General features: G+C 30.4%; 1 protein-coding gene and 1 pseudogene across 4 annotated transcripts; both read left to right on the top strand.

Annotated features, from left to right (window-relative positions):
- Positions 1-2,247: 2,247 nt before the first annotated feature.
- Positions 2,248-2,975, top strand: LOC149513979 (uncharacterized; annotated as a pseudogene).
- A 4,151-nt stretch (positions 2,976-7,126) lies between these two features.
- On the top strand, positions 7,127-15,195 carry LOC111279259 (uncharacterized). Of its 4 annotated transcripts, XM_022866247.2 has the most exons (23): positions 7,127-7,465; positions 8,670-8,924; positions 9,012-9,130; positions 9,267-9,311; positions 9,801-9,882; positions 10,009-10,077; positions 10,231-10,401; positions 10,492-10,557; positions 10,715-10,783; positions 10,921-10,992; positions 11,076-11,147; positions 11,302-11,639; positions 12,372-12,505; positions 12,641-12,735; positions 12,804-12,842; positions 12,931-12,990; positions 13,525-13,626; positions 13,725-13,776; positions 13,887-13,942; positions 14,025-14,089; positions 14,189-14,240; positions 14,524-14,629; positions 14,812-15,195. In XM_022866247.2, exons 1-22 carry the CDS (start codon positions 7,295-7,297, stop codon positions 14,590-14,592), a joined length of 2,253 nt encoding a protein of 750 aa, XP_022721982.2. In that variant the 5' UTR covers positions 7,127-7,294; the 3' UTR covers positions 14,593-14,629; positions 14,812-15,195. The 4 variants fall into 4 exon arrangements, with proteins under 4 accessions (XP_022721982.2, XP_022721973.2, XP_022721988.2 ...); XM_022866238.2 differs by having other exon boundaries at positions 7,132-7,465; positions 14,524-15,195; XM_022866272.2 differs by having other exon boundaries at positions 7,318-7,457; positions 14,524-15,195.
- The last annotated feature ends 1,736 nt before the right edge of the window (positions 15,196-16,931 follow it).

The following is a 16,931-nucleotide window of genomic DNA, read 5'->3' as shown; positions in this document are numbered from 1 at the left end:
AAAAAAAATTCATGCATCCGCAAAACGGTTTCGTGTTAAAAATTTATTCAGGGATGATATACACGTATGAAATATATATGAAGAAAATGTTCAAAGCCTATATGTCCCACCATATATATGCTTTAAGTTGGTCATGCAATGTTAGCGATAATTTCATGTGCATTGAGGATCTGTTTTCTCGACCATTGATCGTGATAGAAAAATAGAAAAGTTAGAGCTGAAAATGAATATAGCATTGCAGATAGGGAGCATAAAAAATTAAAAGTTGTTTGTCCTAAAAAAAATATTCCTTTTAAATTAAATTTTTATTTGATGCCCTGTATTTAAATTTATATACTACTAATAAATTACAAATACAATAACATTTCATAAAAAAAATAATTTTAAGATTTTGAAATTCTAAAAGACAAACACACTTAATCTTAAAATATATTTAAAATTAATTTTTATGAGATATTATATATTTCACTGACAATATGTAATATATATACATCAAATTTATTAAATATAAATTCTTTTAAATTTGTGCTTTAACAATTTCTTTTTATTTTCTAACGGGAAGATATGCGACAACATTTCTATTCAAAAAGCCGTGAACAAGTAAACGAATCCTACTCCACTACCTTAAAAAAATCTTTTCCATGCTTTCCTGTTAGCATCTCGACAACTTGGTCCAAGGTGCTAAATTCTGTTTCCAAAAATGAAAATAAAATCTTGCAAATTTTACAACATAGTTGCAGCAAATGCATGTCCAATTAATTTGGAAACCTATCTGGTAGTGTGATGTGAGTTGCTTCTCGATTCTATGCTAAAAGGACACTTCATTCAATATTGTTCATATAATAATAACAGTAATGTGTAGATTAAATTTAACAATTATTGATAAAATTATCACAAAATTTATTTATCTTATGAAAGAAAAAGAAACTCGTATTGGCAATTATGATTGCTTATGCGGCTGTGAAATTATGAAACACGTTTGGAAGGCAGCTGTTTTGTTTATCTGCCCCACAAATTTGTTACTACTATGATTCTTTGATTGCAAATGGTTGTACAAGTGTTACAATCAGAGCCCAACATTTCCTCCCAAGTTGTCATATCAAGCCACTAATTTTCTTTTGCCACAAACATGGTTTGAAAATTTTATACCATGGCATCACTAAATTCACCATTAATTATTTAATATAATGGCATCAAATTCTCTGCAAGAAAACAAGACAATTTTGTAATGATTTTGAAGTTTTCTTCTTATAATGTTATGATATATACCACTCTTGAAAAAGAAAAGTGAATTTAGGAAACTGGGTCAATTACATGATGATCATGATTATCTAGTACCTAATCATTTACAATTTGAATATTGCAAATAGACAATTCTAATACATACAATTATCTTTAATATTGACTTTTTTTAATATAATTTTTATCGTATGGAAAATATTAAAACATTGATATGATCTAATTGAAATAAAATGAAAGCAATACATGCAAATACGTATATTTCCTAAGCATAAAGTCTAAGCCCTTTTGGCACTTATCCTTTATAAGCTCATCCCAAACTGAGAAACCTAAACACCATTAAGAATCGTCATAGTCAAGTCAACAATCCGCATGAATATTTGCCTTCAGTTTCACACATCAATCAAGTTGCAATAAGCAGCCAAAACTATCAGATGTGAATGGCCCTTCTTGGCCCCGAACGCAAAATCAAATCAAATCGGCTAAGAGTTTAGATGAGAATGATTTTAATGATATTAAAATAATAATAATAATAATTATTATTATTATTATAATTATGATTATAAAAAAATTTTATTAAATAAATTTTATTAAAATTAATATTTAAATTTAACTAATAATATAATAAACTTAATTGCATTACATTGAAAATGCACTATACTGAAAATGAGATACAGTTTAAATCTCATTAGATTTAGTAATAAAATGATAAAATTTTAATTTTAATATGAAATAAAATAAAATATATTTAATAAAATTATAATAATATTAATTTATTTTTTCATCAAATTAAATTGAGAACTCACTTTTAAAACTCACATCTACTTTTTTTTTTTTAAATTTTTATGTGTAATTATTTTATATTTTACATTTAAATATGTCTCTTAACTATTATTTTTTTAATAAATTCACATGATTAGTGAGAGTGCATAGAATTAGAATTAATTAATTAGTATTCTTAGATATACCCTGCTGAAATATATGACAACATTAATTTATTTCGTTTAATTGGTATTATCCGATTCGCTCACTTTACTCTACCCACCAAGAATCAACGAAACGGCGCTTGAAGTTTCCGGGTCTAATGTCCGGCCCGATTTCCCCGCGTTCGTGACTCCACATCGGATGGTTAAAGTGAACACGAGAAATGGAGAGGCGATATATGGGAGCAGGGAGCGGGTTCGGGCCGGGGATGGGGTCCGGTTAAATGGAGTGCAAGTGCGCGCTGGAGAGAGGGGATGGTGAACGATTGTCGATGAACGAGCGGTGGCGGATGTTTGCGTGGCGGCGGAGGGATACGTGGCGATGGGAGAGAGGGTGGAGATGGTAGTAAGGAAGAATAGGAGGGTGGGTTTTGATGAGTTGGAGGAGATTCCGGAGGAGAGTGAAGCGGACGGTGGATGTTGTTGCAGTTGTGGGGAATCGGATGGTGGAGAATTGGAAGGAAGGTGTGATGGAGATTGTGGAGGAGGGGGCCAGAAGATAGAGATGGATATGGAGGCGGACGGAGTGAGGTGGGCCTTTGATGTGGGCACTTGGGTCATGTGCTTTGAGGTTGGATACCTAGTCTCTAAAGTCGTATGAATATGCTACGACGGTGAAAAAACTAAATACGCATTTTTATTTTTTGGGAAAATTTTGCCGTTTCTTATTCTAAATTTGTTAATTATTAATTTGTAACCCAATTTGTTCCTTATTCTAAATTTGTCCCTTCCTTTAAAGATTGCCTTGATAAACTCATCTCGGCTAAAAGATTTTGCACTATATGACCTGATTAGGGATATAATTCAAACATGGGAAATTCAGATTTTCCTACTTTCTGAAATAATGAAACTAGCTGCATTTGCAATTGGCAAAATAGTAGAGCAGGATTGAGTCCACTGTAACTCGTCCAAAAATCAACCCAAGAAACTGAACTGCTTTTGTTCATGTGATTCTTCCTAAACTTGCAATGATCTACTCCACTTTTTTAGCCCATTTCATAATTTTCAGTCACTTTTTTCTTCCTTGGGTTTTTAAACCTTGTTAAGAGATAATATTTTCATGCAATCGGTTGATTTTATATATATAATATTAATAATAACTCACTTTAATTGAAACCAATTTAATTTTCATATTAGCAAATAATAACTAGCCAAGTAAAGTTGGTAAATAGTTTCTGGCCCCAAATAATATGTATGTAAAGTATAACCTAAAGTTTGACCTAATTTATTTATATAAAAAAGTTGTCTAAACTTTCCTTAATATTCAGTCATTCATGATACCTCCCTATAACTGTGAACCTTTGCCCTTATTAAACTTAGGCCCTAATTATACATATTAATGCATGAGGAAGTTGCCCTTTTCCTTACATAATTTTATTTACAGCTCTTTACTAATGCAACACCTGTCCCTTTTAGGATATAAAGAAAATTTTTACTTTGTCAATGATCTTTTCGTATTTTCACACACTAGAGATAAAGGTCATGGGATGTTGAAAAGATGTTAAACGTCTATTCAAAAATAAAAAACAAGTGCGCAAAAGAAAAAAAATATAAGCTTGATCTTATCTAAATCTTGGAAATATTATGTAAATGATTTTAAAAGTTAATTCCTACTCTACGACTTCTGTTAATATATTTTACTTTGTTTTTTTTCTTTCTTTTCGTCCGTGGCTAGGTGATTCTTCAATTTTTTATTATTCATAATTTTTCATCTTTACTCTCGTAGTTATTATATTGCACTTAAAAATTAATTTTGATTCATAGACTCTTTTTTTTTATTTATTTTATTGGATTTTTTTAGAAATAAATATGAATTTTTTAGATATTAATAATTTAGAATTTGTTATATTATCTTTGATACTTTATATCCTCTATTTTTTTTTTAATTTTTCTCTTTTTTCTTTAAATTTTTAATTTTTTTAAATCAATAAAGAGTATACTAGGATGTTTCATTATTCAAAAGAGTTTTAGCGGTAAAGAAACCCTTTTTCATTAGAAATAGAAGAAAAGACAATTGAATTTAGGGCAAAAATTGAGAGAACATCATCGAGCAAGGACAAGCCCTTTTTCATCTTCTTTGCTCTACTCCTATCTATCCCTTTTTCCTCCCCTTTTAACTTTCAGTTATTTGTTTTAAATTTTAAATTTCTTTTCTTTTTTTTTTTTAATCTTTTTGGGGTTTTTAAGTTCATATTTATCTGAATTTAGATTTCACAATCTTCACAACTTTGATTCAGGTATTTCTATTGATCTTCATGAATCCATGATTTCAATATATATATATATATATGTTATTTACATGATGATTGAAAATATATTAATTTGTTCTTCAAGGTTTTTCAATTTTTTGGTTTCTCACTATATTTCACTAATTGTAATAATTTTCCTTGAAAGTACACTTAAAAATACATAAAATAACGATAACCAATAAGAAATGTAATTTTATATTGAATGAATTTATGAATTTAAAGTAATAATATTGAACATTTTAAAATTCCATGAAAACTAGCTTTCAATAAAATGTTAAAAAAAAAATTTGTTTTTTTAATTGTTAGACTAAAGTCATTTATCTTTTGATTTTGTTGTATTAATCTTTATACTTCTTCCTCCACCCCTTTGCTCCAACCCCATTTTTTTGAATGGTTCTATCCCAATATATTTGACCGGAAGAATTTAAAATAAGTCGTTATTATTATGTGTTTTTAATTATAGCCATAAGAAAAGAAGTTTTGTTGGTCGAGTTGAGTTTGATGCATTTTTTTAAAGTTAGATTTCACATTTTTTGTATCTTTTACTTACTTTTTATTCAAAATTTTATGTATTTTTTTTCTTAAAAATAAATTATTGTAACTAAGGTTTGAAAATATTTTTCATCTAAATTCTTAAACATATGTGTTTCTTTACAGGTGCTCTCAATGCAAGTTCAAAATTATATTTTAGGTAATGTGAATTTTAGTTTTAAGATGTTTTTTTTAGATAAAAGGTATCATCCATAAAACTAAATGGGTTATATATGACTTGATTTAAATCTTTATATTTTTACAACTTTGCTATCACTTTATTTTAAGTCTTTATAGTCTTTATTAAGTGCATTACTAAAAAATTTCAAAATATGTATATACATCTATTATGCAAAAAAGGAAATGATAGAAGATTCATGGACATTCTTTACTAATAATTTTGACATTTGTAATAGTTTAATTAATGAAAAATTTTTTATGACCAAATTGTTTAGATTTTGAGTTTATTAAGCATGCATTTTAGATTTTTGAGTCTCATTGCTTATTTTAAAATTCTTGAAATGAGTCTTATTACATGCCTAATTAGGCTTTTGAAATTTGGAAGTAATATGATTAAAAATTATTATTATTTTATTATTTTTCTTAAGTTCTTGCATGAGGTTGATAATGTAAGCTAAGGGAGTCAAGCAACTATTGTTTCTTGGGTTTTTAATGGTAAAGGAATTATATTTTTCCTTTATAAATATATTTATTTTAATCATAGATTTGGATTATAGCGTTTGGTGTGAAAATTTTAATTAAAAAATGATTGCTTATTTTCATAGTTGTTAATTTCTTTAATATGTGTTTTATGTACTCATTTTATCAAATTAATTTAATGCAATAACTTTTATAGTTATGGTTGAATTTGCTAGCAGTCAAGTACCACTTATTTTCATGGAAAGACTTAAAGAAAATTGCAACAAGATATTAGGTGAAAAAAAAGGGTTATAATAACATAACATAAATCTTTATTTATTTTTTGTAATTTAAAAATAAATTGGTTAATATTCTGTTATTATCATTGTAATTCACTTATTTAAATGTTCAAATATTTAAAATATCGTGATTCAATATTTTTATTTATACTTTCTATACGTTATTATTTTCTTAAAATTAATAGCATTATAAATTTTTAAATACAATGACATTACATTTTTATTATTGATTATGCTTCTTTTATGTTGTAGCAAAGCACATGACATTTATCTAATTTTCAATATATATTTTTTACATTTATCAAAGAATTGAGAATAATATAAAATATAAAATATATATATTTAAATTGTTATTACTTCCATCTTTATTGTAGGAAAACTCTGTTTTTTTCATCATTAGTGAGAAAATTTTTTTTCACTCAGTATAATTTGACTGTTTTATAAATATTAAAAAATAGTGATGTCATATAAGAGCAAATTGATACCAATAACTTATGAAAATACTTTTTTTTTTTTAGTAATGAGATAAAATATTTTGTCACACAGGTGAATTTAGTGAAAGTAAAATGTTTTATTGTTTATTCAAAATTTGAACATAAAAATTAATCTTTTTTAATTTATACTTAAATATTTTAAAGTTGTATATATCAAAACAACAAGCATGTGAGTTACCCCAAAGCTATCATATTTTTTTATAGAGCCGAAAAGCTCTTTAATCTTTATTTTTTTTATAAAAGATATCGAAATTTAAAGATAAAAAAATTACAATCACCGAAGATTGAAATCAGGTTTGTAAGAATTCATATTTTAAAATAAATAAATTATTTGAGTTAAATGGAGATTCTTTAATTTTTATTTATTTATTATTGCTTTTTATATACTTTATAAATTTTATTTAGTTTTTGTAAGAAAAAATAATACGATTGATTTGATGGTTTCCTAAATTCTTGGAGAATAAAATAATAAAGCCAAGACTCTTGTCTGCTTAAAATTAGCCAACTTAAATTAAATGAGAAAAAACCCAACATAAATAAAAAAATGGGAAAAGGGCGGAAAATAAAATGATCAACCAATGCACAAAAGCATCAATCCACGTGTCAAAATCCCAATCACCTAGCAGAAAACAGCCACGTCAGCAGTCATCCCGGTTCTCTCTCTTTCCTCAAACCAGTCCCCTCTATATTGCAACTTATGGCGGTCAACGGATCAAATAATCACTTCACCAAAAAAAAAAAGGCCGCCTTTTAGTTTTCAAGACGACTGTTTTACTGTAATTACTCTGCTGGCGGCTTTGTGCGACAATTTTTTGAGGTTATTGGTTTGGTTTTCCAAAGGCGGTTTAAGGTTTTAGAGTATGCGGAGAATGGGAGGAAGTCGGAGTTATTCAGCAAATCCTAGCGATTATAAGCTTCTTGAAGAGGTTGATTATGGCGCCCGTGCTACTGTTTATAGAGCGATCTATCTTCCTTTTAACGAAGTCGTTGCTGTCAAGTGTTTAGATCTTAGTGGCTGCAACAGTAATCTGGTTCCTTTTTTTCTTTTCCTCTTTATTTAATTTATAGTTTTCAATTGTTCGACCGTTTATAGTCAAATATAGGTCTGTAAGTTGATTTAATTTTAGTTAATTTTGATTTAAATATTTCGTTTGATTAAAATTGACTTGATTGTGGATTTCAATTATTGTTTCTCGTTGAGTTGGATGGATTTATGAAATTCTTACTTTTTATTATTGTAATTTTTTTTAAATTTGGAGTTTATAGGTCTTGAACGATGATTGGATTGAAGCTTTATTTCGTGTGTATGTGTTTGTTTGTATAGTTCCGGATAATACTTCGTGTTTGTTCCTTCTGAAATTGTATAATGTTGAAAGTTATTCTTTTTATCTTCTATCTTTAATTATTTCTGAGAATGTAAGATAAGCTTATTTAATAGTCTTATTCGAACTAACCATTCAAATAGGAGTTTTTTTCTTTTTTCTTTTTCCTTTTGGGTAGCGTCCATACCATGAATTTAGCTGAGGCATTTTACTGCTGGATTGCTTTTGCTACTGTGTGTACTTAAGATAGTCTATCAACGTTCCATGGTTACTTAAAGCTGGATATATGCCATTGCGGAATACTTTGTAATGCTGCCACCACTGGATCCTTGGGATCTTTTTTTTTTTTTTTTTTTTTTGAAAAATTTTCTGTAAGTTTGAGTATGTGCTTACAAAAATTAAATTATTGTCTACTTGATATGCCAAGGAGATGCTTTTGTTCATATGGAATTTTTGCTACTCAACTTGAGAAAGGATTGAGAGACCCGGGGGATTCCATTCTAAGAATAGTAAAAGAATTTAAAAGTTTTTACTTGCTAGTGGTGGGGTTAAAATCCTGTCCTGTTAAATGTTTCCTAAACAAGGGAGACAGTAGTACTCTCGATACCTTCCTAGGCCTTAGCTCCAGTTCATGCATGCTAAACTTCTGGTGTACTTGTTTGTGGCATTACATATACTACTGAACAAGTTGTATGTTTGATAGTAATAGAATCACTCAATATATGCATACCACTATTTATTTGGCTGTTAGAATCTTTTATTGGAGAAATCGTTTAGGGGCTTTATAACTGGTAGTATCATGAGTGGTGTAGTTTAGGTCTATATTTTCTGCTCTTCATGTTGGTGGATACCTCCCCTCTTTGTGATCTCTTGACTCTTGAGTGGCTTTCTTGATTGGTAATGCTCTTTGCAGGATGACATACGACGGAAAGCTCAAAAAATGAGTTTGATTGATCACCCAAATATTATTCGGGTATATTGTTTGTTTGTAGTTGGTCATAACCTTTGGGTGGTCATGCCTTTCATGTCAGAGGGTTCTTGTTTGCACCTCATGAAGATAGCTTATCCTGCTGGTTTCGAAGAGTCTGCTATTGGTTCTATTCTGAAAGAAACTCTTAAGGCTTTGGATTATCTTCATCGGCAAGGACATATTCACCGGGATGTTAAGGTCAGTGCAACATTGAAGTTGACATTATTTTATCCAAATGAATTTATCATTCCTTTTATTTGAGTTTTTTTTTAATTGACATTACAGGCCGGAAACATACTGCTTGACAGTAATGGCACAGTAAAGCTTGCTGATTTCGGTGTTTCAGCTTGCATGTTTGATGCAGGAGATAGACAACGTTCTACCTTTGTTGGGACTCCTTGCTGGTGAGCTATCTTTGTCAAATCTGTCAAACAATTATCATTCCCTTATCTCCTCTCCCACTCTGGTGCCATTTATATAATTTATTTCTTCTTTTTGAATTTCCATGATTTGAGATTCCAATTTATCCTTGCTTTGCAGGATGGCACCAGAGGTCTTGCAGCCCGGCAGTGGATATAACTCCAAGTCAGTTTTCAATCAGTTTAAGACTTTAAAATATTTAAGGCCTTGGAGTTTTGCTTAAATACATATTGTCATCAGCCAAAGTTCAGTAGGCATGACATCTTAGTGTACACAATTATTTTCTGCTTCAGGGTAGCAAGGATTGGTCATGGGTTTGAACCTAAATCGTCTCATGATTTTGGTCTGAGCTATACATTTGTTCCAAAACCCAAAATTTCACTTTATCCACACATCATGGCTTTCTATTAAAGTATCTACGCACCTCAAAGTTGCCACTTTTGCATGTACATTGCAATTTATATTTTAAATATTGAAATGGTACTATGGGAGTCTGGCTATAGTTTATATAGTTAATGGACATTATGCTTGGGTTGGGTTGAATTTGGCTCGGGTGCATACAGAGATGTATCTGTTGTTGCATTTAAAGAAATGGTACATTTTGTTTTCCACATTAATTTTGTAATTTCATTAATTGCTTGCATTTTTGCACAGGGCTGATATATGGTCATTTGGTATAACAGCATTGGAGTTGGCTCATGGTCATGCTCCTTTTTCAAAATATCCTCCAATGAAGGTAACAAGTCCCCATTGAAAATATAACAAGAATTTATATAAATGCTGCACAATGAGGGTTATATAACAGGAGAGTTTCAATCAACTCTTATTTATGTTTTACAACTTTTCTGTCTAACAATTACAGGTTCTCCTGATGACCATACAAAATGCTCCTCCAGGACTTGATTATGATTGTGATAAGAAGTTCTCTACGGTACTGCTATTCTTTCTGGTTACATCATCATGGTGACAGACATGCTATTTGTCATTATGTAAATAGAACACCCATTGGTGCATTTAATTGTGTTTTATAATTGCTCCCTTGGTATAGCAAGTTTCTAATTAAAGGACTTCCAGTTGTGATCAGTCTTTTAAAGAAATGGTTGCAATGTGCCTGGTGAAAGATCAAAGAAAGAGGCCAACTGCAGAGAAATTATTAAAGCACTCCTTTTTCAAGCATGCAAAGCCTCCTGAGCTTTCTGTAAAGAAATTATTTGCTGATCTGCCACCACTTTGGAATCGTGTGAAAGCCCTACAGGTTAGTGATCACACTGCCACAATGCAGGTGTTTTTCTCCATTTTTCCACAGTATTTGTCAAAGTATTTCCTTTTGTCCAAAATTTTACAGCTTAAAGATGCTGCACAACTAGCTCAAAAGAAAATGCCTTTAGCAGAACAAGAAGCTATATCACAGGTTACTTATCATCAATCAGAAGTCATTTTTATCTTAAATTAGATTTAGCTTTTGTTCAACTAACAAATCTGGGAAAGTTTTAGCTGTTGGGTTGTTCACTTTAGGACATTTGTGTTTTCTTACTGCTGAGAGTTTTATCTTTTCTTGTGCTTGTCAGAGTGAGTATCAAAGAGGAGTTAGTGCCTGGAATTTTAATATTGAGGATTTCAAAGCGCAAGCACCTCTGGTAGGCCAATTTTTAGTTTTAACCTTTAATAATAAAGATTTTAATGTAGACTTATAGGATGAGAAGTAATTTCTTTGTTCGTTATATCAATAACTCAGTTTATACTTTATATTAATTTTTCCCTTTAACATGCTAAGATGCATGATGATGATGATATTGATGAGTGCAAAGATGATGATGAAAGCATGAAATCAAGCCTTGGTCATAAGGTCAGCACCTGTATTTTTTCCCTTTGCAGTTTATGATATGTCGGTTTATACTTTATACTAATTTTGCACTTTAACATGCTAAGGTGCATGATGATGATGATATTGATGAGTGCAAAGGTGATGATGAAAGCATGAAATCAAACCTTGGCCATAAGGTCAGCACTTGTATTTTTTGCCTCTGCGGTTTGTGATATGTGTCTGGACATGGTTAAAATACTACATTTTTACTTATACGACTTGAATTGTATTTCTTTCTTATTTGTCCCTTATAGCAAACCATGTTAATTGGTTCTTGGTGTTGGCTGACAGGCTGCAGGTTACCGTGACTCTAGTTTGGGAAAGTTGAATTTAAATAGGGAAGTATCTCAGGCTGAAGTTGAAGGATCAAGGAGTGTTGACTTATTACAGTCTGATTGCTTGAATGGGAAGATAAAGAATCCGGAATGTGATATAGTTGAAGCTAGCTTCCAGGATACGGGTTTGAGGAAAAATGGATCAAGCATTGATGTTATGGCATCAACTTCAGAAACAGATGTGGTCTTGACCAGGGCTAAAACAGTGAAACCTAGGCAAACCCAAAGTGGGCCACTCACACCTCGTGCTGTTCTTAAACATTCATCCTCAGAACGGGTTCGTAACTCAGAAAGGTCGGTCATAGTTCATAGTTATGTTTGCTTGGCCATTTCATTTGTCTTCTTTTTTTGGGTTTTTAAAGTGATCTCAACCTTTTTTTTGTCCAGCTAATTGTTACCTAATGATGTTTATGCATAAATATGTATAGCTCGTTTGGTTCTAATTGTAGTTTAACAGAGCCTATAACATATGAGAAGGGGACTCAATTTACTATATGATGGCTTTAGGCCATGGTTATCATTTTAATTACCTAACTTGTAGGTCTTGCCTCTTATGCTTGTGAGAATAGATGAACAATATACGCCAATTAATTTATTCTCATGTGTTTTGCCTTTGCTATTGAATTATTTTAATTTAACATGGTTTAACTGTTTGAGGTAGGGAAAAGCCATATGAAGTCATAAAAATATACTGCTGTTATGGGCTACTCTCTCTCTCTCTAAAACAGAACAGAAGTGACAATCTCACAAGTCTTGATTCAAATGTGCTTTGAGCCGATTCAACAGAACATTTGATTATTACTGATTGGTTACATTTATATACTTTTTAATAGAGCTTCTTGTGTTATTGTTTTCATCTTGTTATAGTTGGTAAATTGAAGGATAATTAAGAAAATGATTTACAGCTCATGTGCTTACATGTGCGATTAATCTCTTATCTATTTTAATTTAAGAAAATAATTTATAAGTCATCAGAAATGGAAGAGAAAATTGTAGATGTTGAGCTAATGGCTTGCTAATGATTAGGTTTGAGAATGAAGTTTTACAAGCGAACGAGAGAGCTTACCAAGTTCGTAAAGCACCAAGCTTTAGTGGTCCATTGATGCTTCCTAATCGAGCATCTGCAAACAGTTTATCAGCTCCAATTAAATCATCAGGAGGTAACAAACTCATGGCATTTAGAATCCTTGTTGTTTTTTTTTTTTTTTTTTTTTGTCACCAGCATCACCACCAATGCTACTATTGTGGCTGCTAGGATTTATATATTTTGAAGCGCACTTTTTTTCCTTTAACAGGGTTTAGGGAATCTCTGGATGACAAGTCAAAGACTAATCTGGTGCAAATAAAAGGTCGATTTTCAGTAACATCAGAAAATTTAGATCTTGTAAAGGTAAGGCTCAATTTTAATGCTATATTTGTTCTCTTTTGCAATTTTACTAACCAAATAATGTTCTTTAGGATATTCCTTTAAGTACAGTTTCACGCCGATCTTCACAGGTGGGTTATTGATCTTTGATTAAATGTCCTATTAACAATAGTAATTGTCCACGTCTTATTGGTTGCTCTTTTTCTTCTTGAGTTTCAGATTTCGCCTCTCAAAAAGTCTGCTAGCGTAGGTGATTGGATATTTGGATCCAAACAAGTGGTTCGTGCACTACATCTTCTCCTCAACATAGTTGATTGTGAATTTATGTTCTGTTTCATTTTATTGTAACATCTTACATCTTAAAGCTCAAGGATCTCTTATGAATGGAGGAATGGGTTTTAAGGTGTGTGCCCAGATAATAAGGTGTGGTGCAAATCAGAGAAAGTGCCTCACAGCCTTCAGAGGCACAAGGCACAAGGCACCCTTATTGACGCGCATGCCTTCTGACAGGCACACAAAAGACTTGCCTCACTCAACTGATTTTGTTTTCTATGATTGTTTGTTTATAATGAGCTGTATAGTAGCAAAAAGGATAACATTTGTTATTTTACACAAATAAAAGAAGGGTAATAAGATCCATGTGTAAGTGTAACAACTTGATAACCACACTTCATACAAATAAGTATAAATTCATCTAATCTTATATGTGGCTCCATTTATCTGGTAATGGAACATGTTTAGCTGCTCAGTATGCTGCCGCACTATGTAAATAAGTTGTTTGCTTATAGTTGATCTTTTCCCCCTGTTTTTCAGCCCACTAATCATTTCCCTAAGGATTTAACCAATGGTAGCATGCCCACATCAATTCTTATGACTTATCTTCAGAATCTTTTCCAGCAAACCTCACTTCAACAGGTAAAGACTTAGGCTCAGGACAGTCATTTTGCTGATAGAATGTTTGTTTGCCTTGTAATTAATGATGTTCTCACTGAAATTTTTTTTTGGAATGCTAGGATCTTATTGTGAATTTGTTGAATACCTTGCAGCCAACTGAGGTTGTAGATGGTCAGTGAAAGATTGATCTTTCTATTACATCACACTTACATGATTAAATTAGGAAATACACTGCTTATCAGTATAGTAATCCATTTCTAATTTTTTTTTTGTTTTTCCAGCCACACAAAATGGAAAGTTGCCTCCTCTACCTCGTTGTTCTGAGAGCAATGGAAATGTGAGAACTTTTTTTCTATTTTTTATGATGATTAATTTCTGGTAGGTTGTTCTTTCTTCCCCTATCTGATCTTTTTCAATAGGTTGAAACAGCAGCATCTGAGAGGGAGCATCTACTGCTCTGCAAGATCTCAGAGCTACAATCCAGGTTGGTTGTCATGAACCCATACCAATTGGTTCTACCTTCCTTTCTCACCTATAAATACAAGTTTCTTCTGATATTCTCTTCCCTAAACACTTTTTGCAGAATGATGAATTTGACTGATGAATTGACTGCTGAAAAGTTGAAATACGACCAAGTGAGTTTCTTACGGGTTTTATATAATTACATTTGCAAGTTCCTCTACTTTATTTCATGGTTGTGTCTAATAAGATGCTTTCCAAAATTAAGATTGATGTTGGTTCTTGACTTAGGTTTAAACATTTCCCCCCTCGCTTGATACTTGATTCATCCTCTCTCTAATATAAAAAATACCATCACTCAAAAAAGGATAAGGATAAGAAAAGAAAAGAAAAGAACCCCATCATCTGGAGAGGGAAAGGCTATCACTTGGCTCTAATGATTTCATTATCATTATGCAGTTGCAACAACAACTAAGCTTCATGTCTGGTGCGGAAGAGAATGGGATTAGAAGGGAAGGGGATGCGTGAAAGCTGTATCTCAACTACTGTAAAGTGAACTCCCCAGGTATAATCGGGCAAAATACGTAAATCATGTAGATAAAATTGTGTTCCACCATGCTTTGCCTAATGCCTATCAGACATGGTAACTGCTTTTGGGCCATCGACAACGTTAGAAACAATAGAAGGCAGCATTCTTAATTTACATATGTATTACTTGTGACCTTGTATCCATACGTTCCTTTGCAGATTTCAGCCACTTCAATGACAAATAAGCAAATATTATGGATACATGAGGATGTTTTTACTTGTATATATAATGTATAAGTGTGCATTTGATGTAAAGAGAATGAATTGATGTTCAGAACCAGGTCAGTTATTTTTATCATGGAAAGTAGTCAAGCAGAAGGTTAGATTTTCTTGTTCCGGCTTCTGTCTAGAAAATCTTTTGTATCATATAATGTTAGTATTTGTTGGAGGGTCGTATAGGAGCTGAATGCTGTTGGGTATAACCAACCAAAACCAGTGTAGTTATTTTCTTCTTTATTCCTATATTATTTATTATTTCACATTGTAAGACTAATGAATGCCATTGTTTTTTCTTTTATTATTTATTATTTATTTATCGGTGAATATGAATAGTTATCTTCTCTATTTTTTCTTCAAAAATTAAAAAAAAAAATTGGACTAATTCTTTTTTTTTTTTACATAAATTCTAATTCCATTTGTTCAACATTTTCCATAAAGTCAAATTTTAATATGACACGCAAGCAATAAAAATGAAGTACTAAAACTGCATCAAACCCTGGATGAGTAAAGCCAGGATTTCAACTCATTGCAGACAACTCTTGTTTACATGGACCATCCTGTTCTTTACCAGTAAAATCTAATTTTACGTATACCAGATCAGCTATCATGTTTGCAAGAGAAAAAAATAAATGTGAACCAAGCATGATACATACAGATTGCATTCAAAATGCACCATATACATATAGATTCAAAATCCATTTTGAAGCTTCCGATCACCTTATATACGTACCGTGCTGTTTTTTTCTAGTAAATGGGTTTTGGTCGGGCTTTATACACGGTTTCATGATTTGGTAATATAATATAATGATATTATATAACTATAAAAAATGACACAAAAATATTCAATTTAAAATTTTAATAAAAATTTTATGAATTTGATAAAAATAAAAAAAAAATTATTTTTGTATTGATACGAATTATGATACATAATTTCATATAAAACATAAGTTTAATATACGAATTTTTAATATTTTACATCAAATAAATATATAAATTATCAAATTTACGATGTAATTGTGCTTGGTAAGAACAAATTTTTAATAATTGGGTTAGGCTAAATAAGATACATATAAATGTGTTGTGTTGGATTAAAATGTTTAAGCCCATAGATTGATATGATATGATATATTAGAAGTCAATATCAATATTTAGTATATGAATTAGTATGATATGATACATAATCTTATACGAAACATAAACTTAAATGATATGTGAACTAACAAGATACAATACACAAATTTAAACGAATTGTATTCTTTTTTTTTTTTTAATCTTGTACTGAAATTATATTTATTGTTATTATTTTGTTGATAATTTATAAAAATAAAATTATATTAAATAAAATTATTTATGAAATATTTAAATGATTAATTAATAAATTTATAATTCTTTTAATTCATTTTGAATACAAATATATGATATGTTAACTTTTATAAAAAAAATTCACAAAAATTACATTACTTGATAAAAACTCACAAAAATAAACTATTAAAGTAAAAAGTTGACATTAGATTTTATAGCGTTTTAAAAAGTTAAAATATCTTTGATATGATCAAGATGAGAGTAAATATTATCTAAATATGCATATTACTTAGGGATTTGTTAGATAAAGAAATTCAAGTACATTACATAAATGAATCATTAGACTGTGAGAATGAGAAATAAAATAAGAATTTTGTGTCTTCTAATCTCTTTTTATGTGTGGGTTTATAAATATTAAGATGATAAATTTTAATATTTTTATTTAATAGATTTTATTATTTATATTTGTGGATGAAGTATTTTGTTGAATTCTGCAAATTATATGTTTTATAATTTTATTTTACTTATATTTTATCTAACATGTTATTTTCATTAATAAATAAAAAAATTTTAAAAATAATAAAATATTTAAGGAATTGTATTTGGCTCGACAAAAAAATTAATACCATGACATAACTTACGTAAATTACCAATCATCGTGCTAAACTGGAATAATTTAATAATGTATCATTTGGATTCTCAATTTAACCAGAAACTATTCAAAGTTGCCTAAAACCCTCTCGCACCCACTCATGGCT

The sequence above is a fragment of the Durio zibethinus genome, chromosome 17 (assembly GCF_047325235.1).
Source record: "Durio zibethinus cultivar Kanyao isolate XHJ-2024 chromosome 17, ASM4732523v1, whole genome shotgun sequence".
In the NCBI taxonomy this organism is placed as follows: Eukaryota; Viridiplantae; Streptophyta; class Magnoliopsida; order Malvales; family Malvaceae; genus Durio; species Durio zibethinus.
The sequence above is the reverse complement of the archived record's forward strand: the minus strand, read 5'-3'. Positions and strand labels throughout refer to the sequence as shown.

Coding starts and splice junctions, on each gene's coding strand:
- LOC111279259 (XM_022866247.2), top strand. CDS start 7,295: ATGCGGAGAATGGGAGGAAGTCGGAGTTATTCAGCAAATCCTAGCGAT. Junction 12,736..12,803: donor AAAATTTAGATCTTGTAAAG/GTAAGGCTCAAT, acceptor AATGTTCTTTAG/GATATTCCTTTAAGTACAGT. Junction 12,843..12,930: donor TTTCACGCCGATCTTCACAG/GTGGGTTATTGA, acceptor CTTGAGTTTCAG/ATTTCGCCTCTCAAAAAGTC.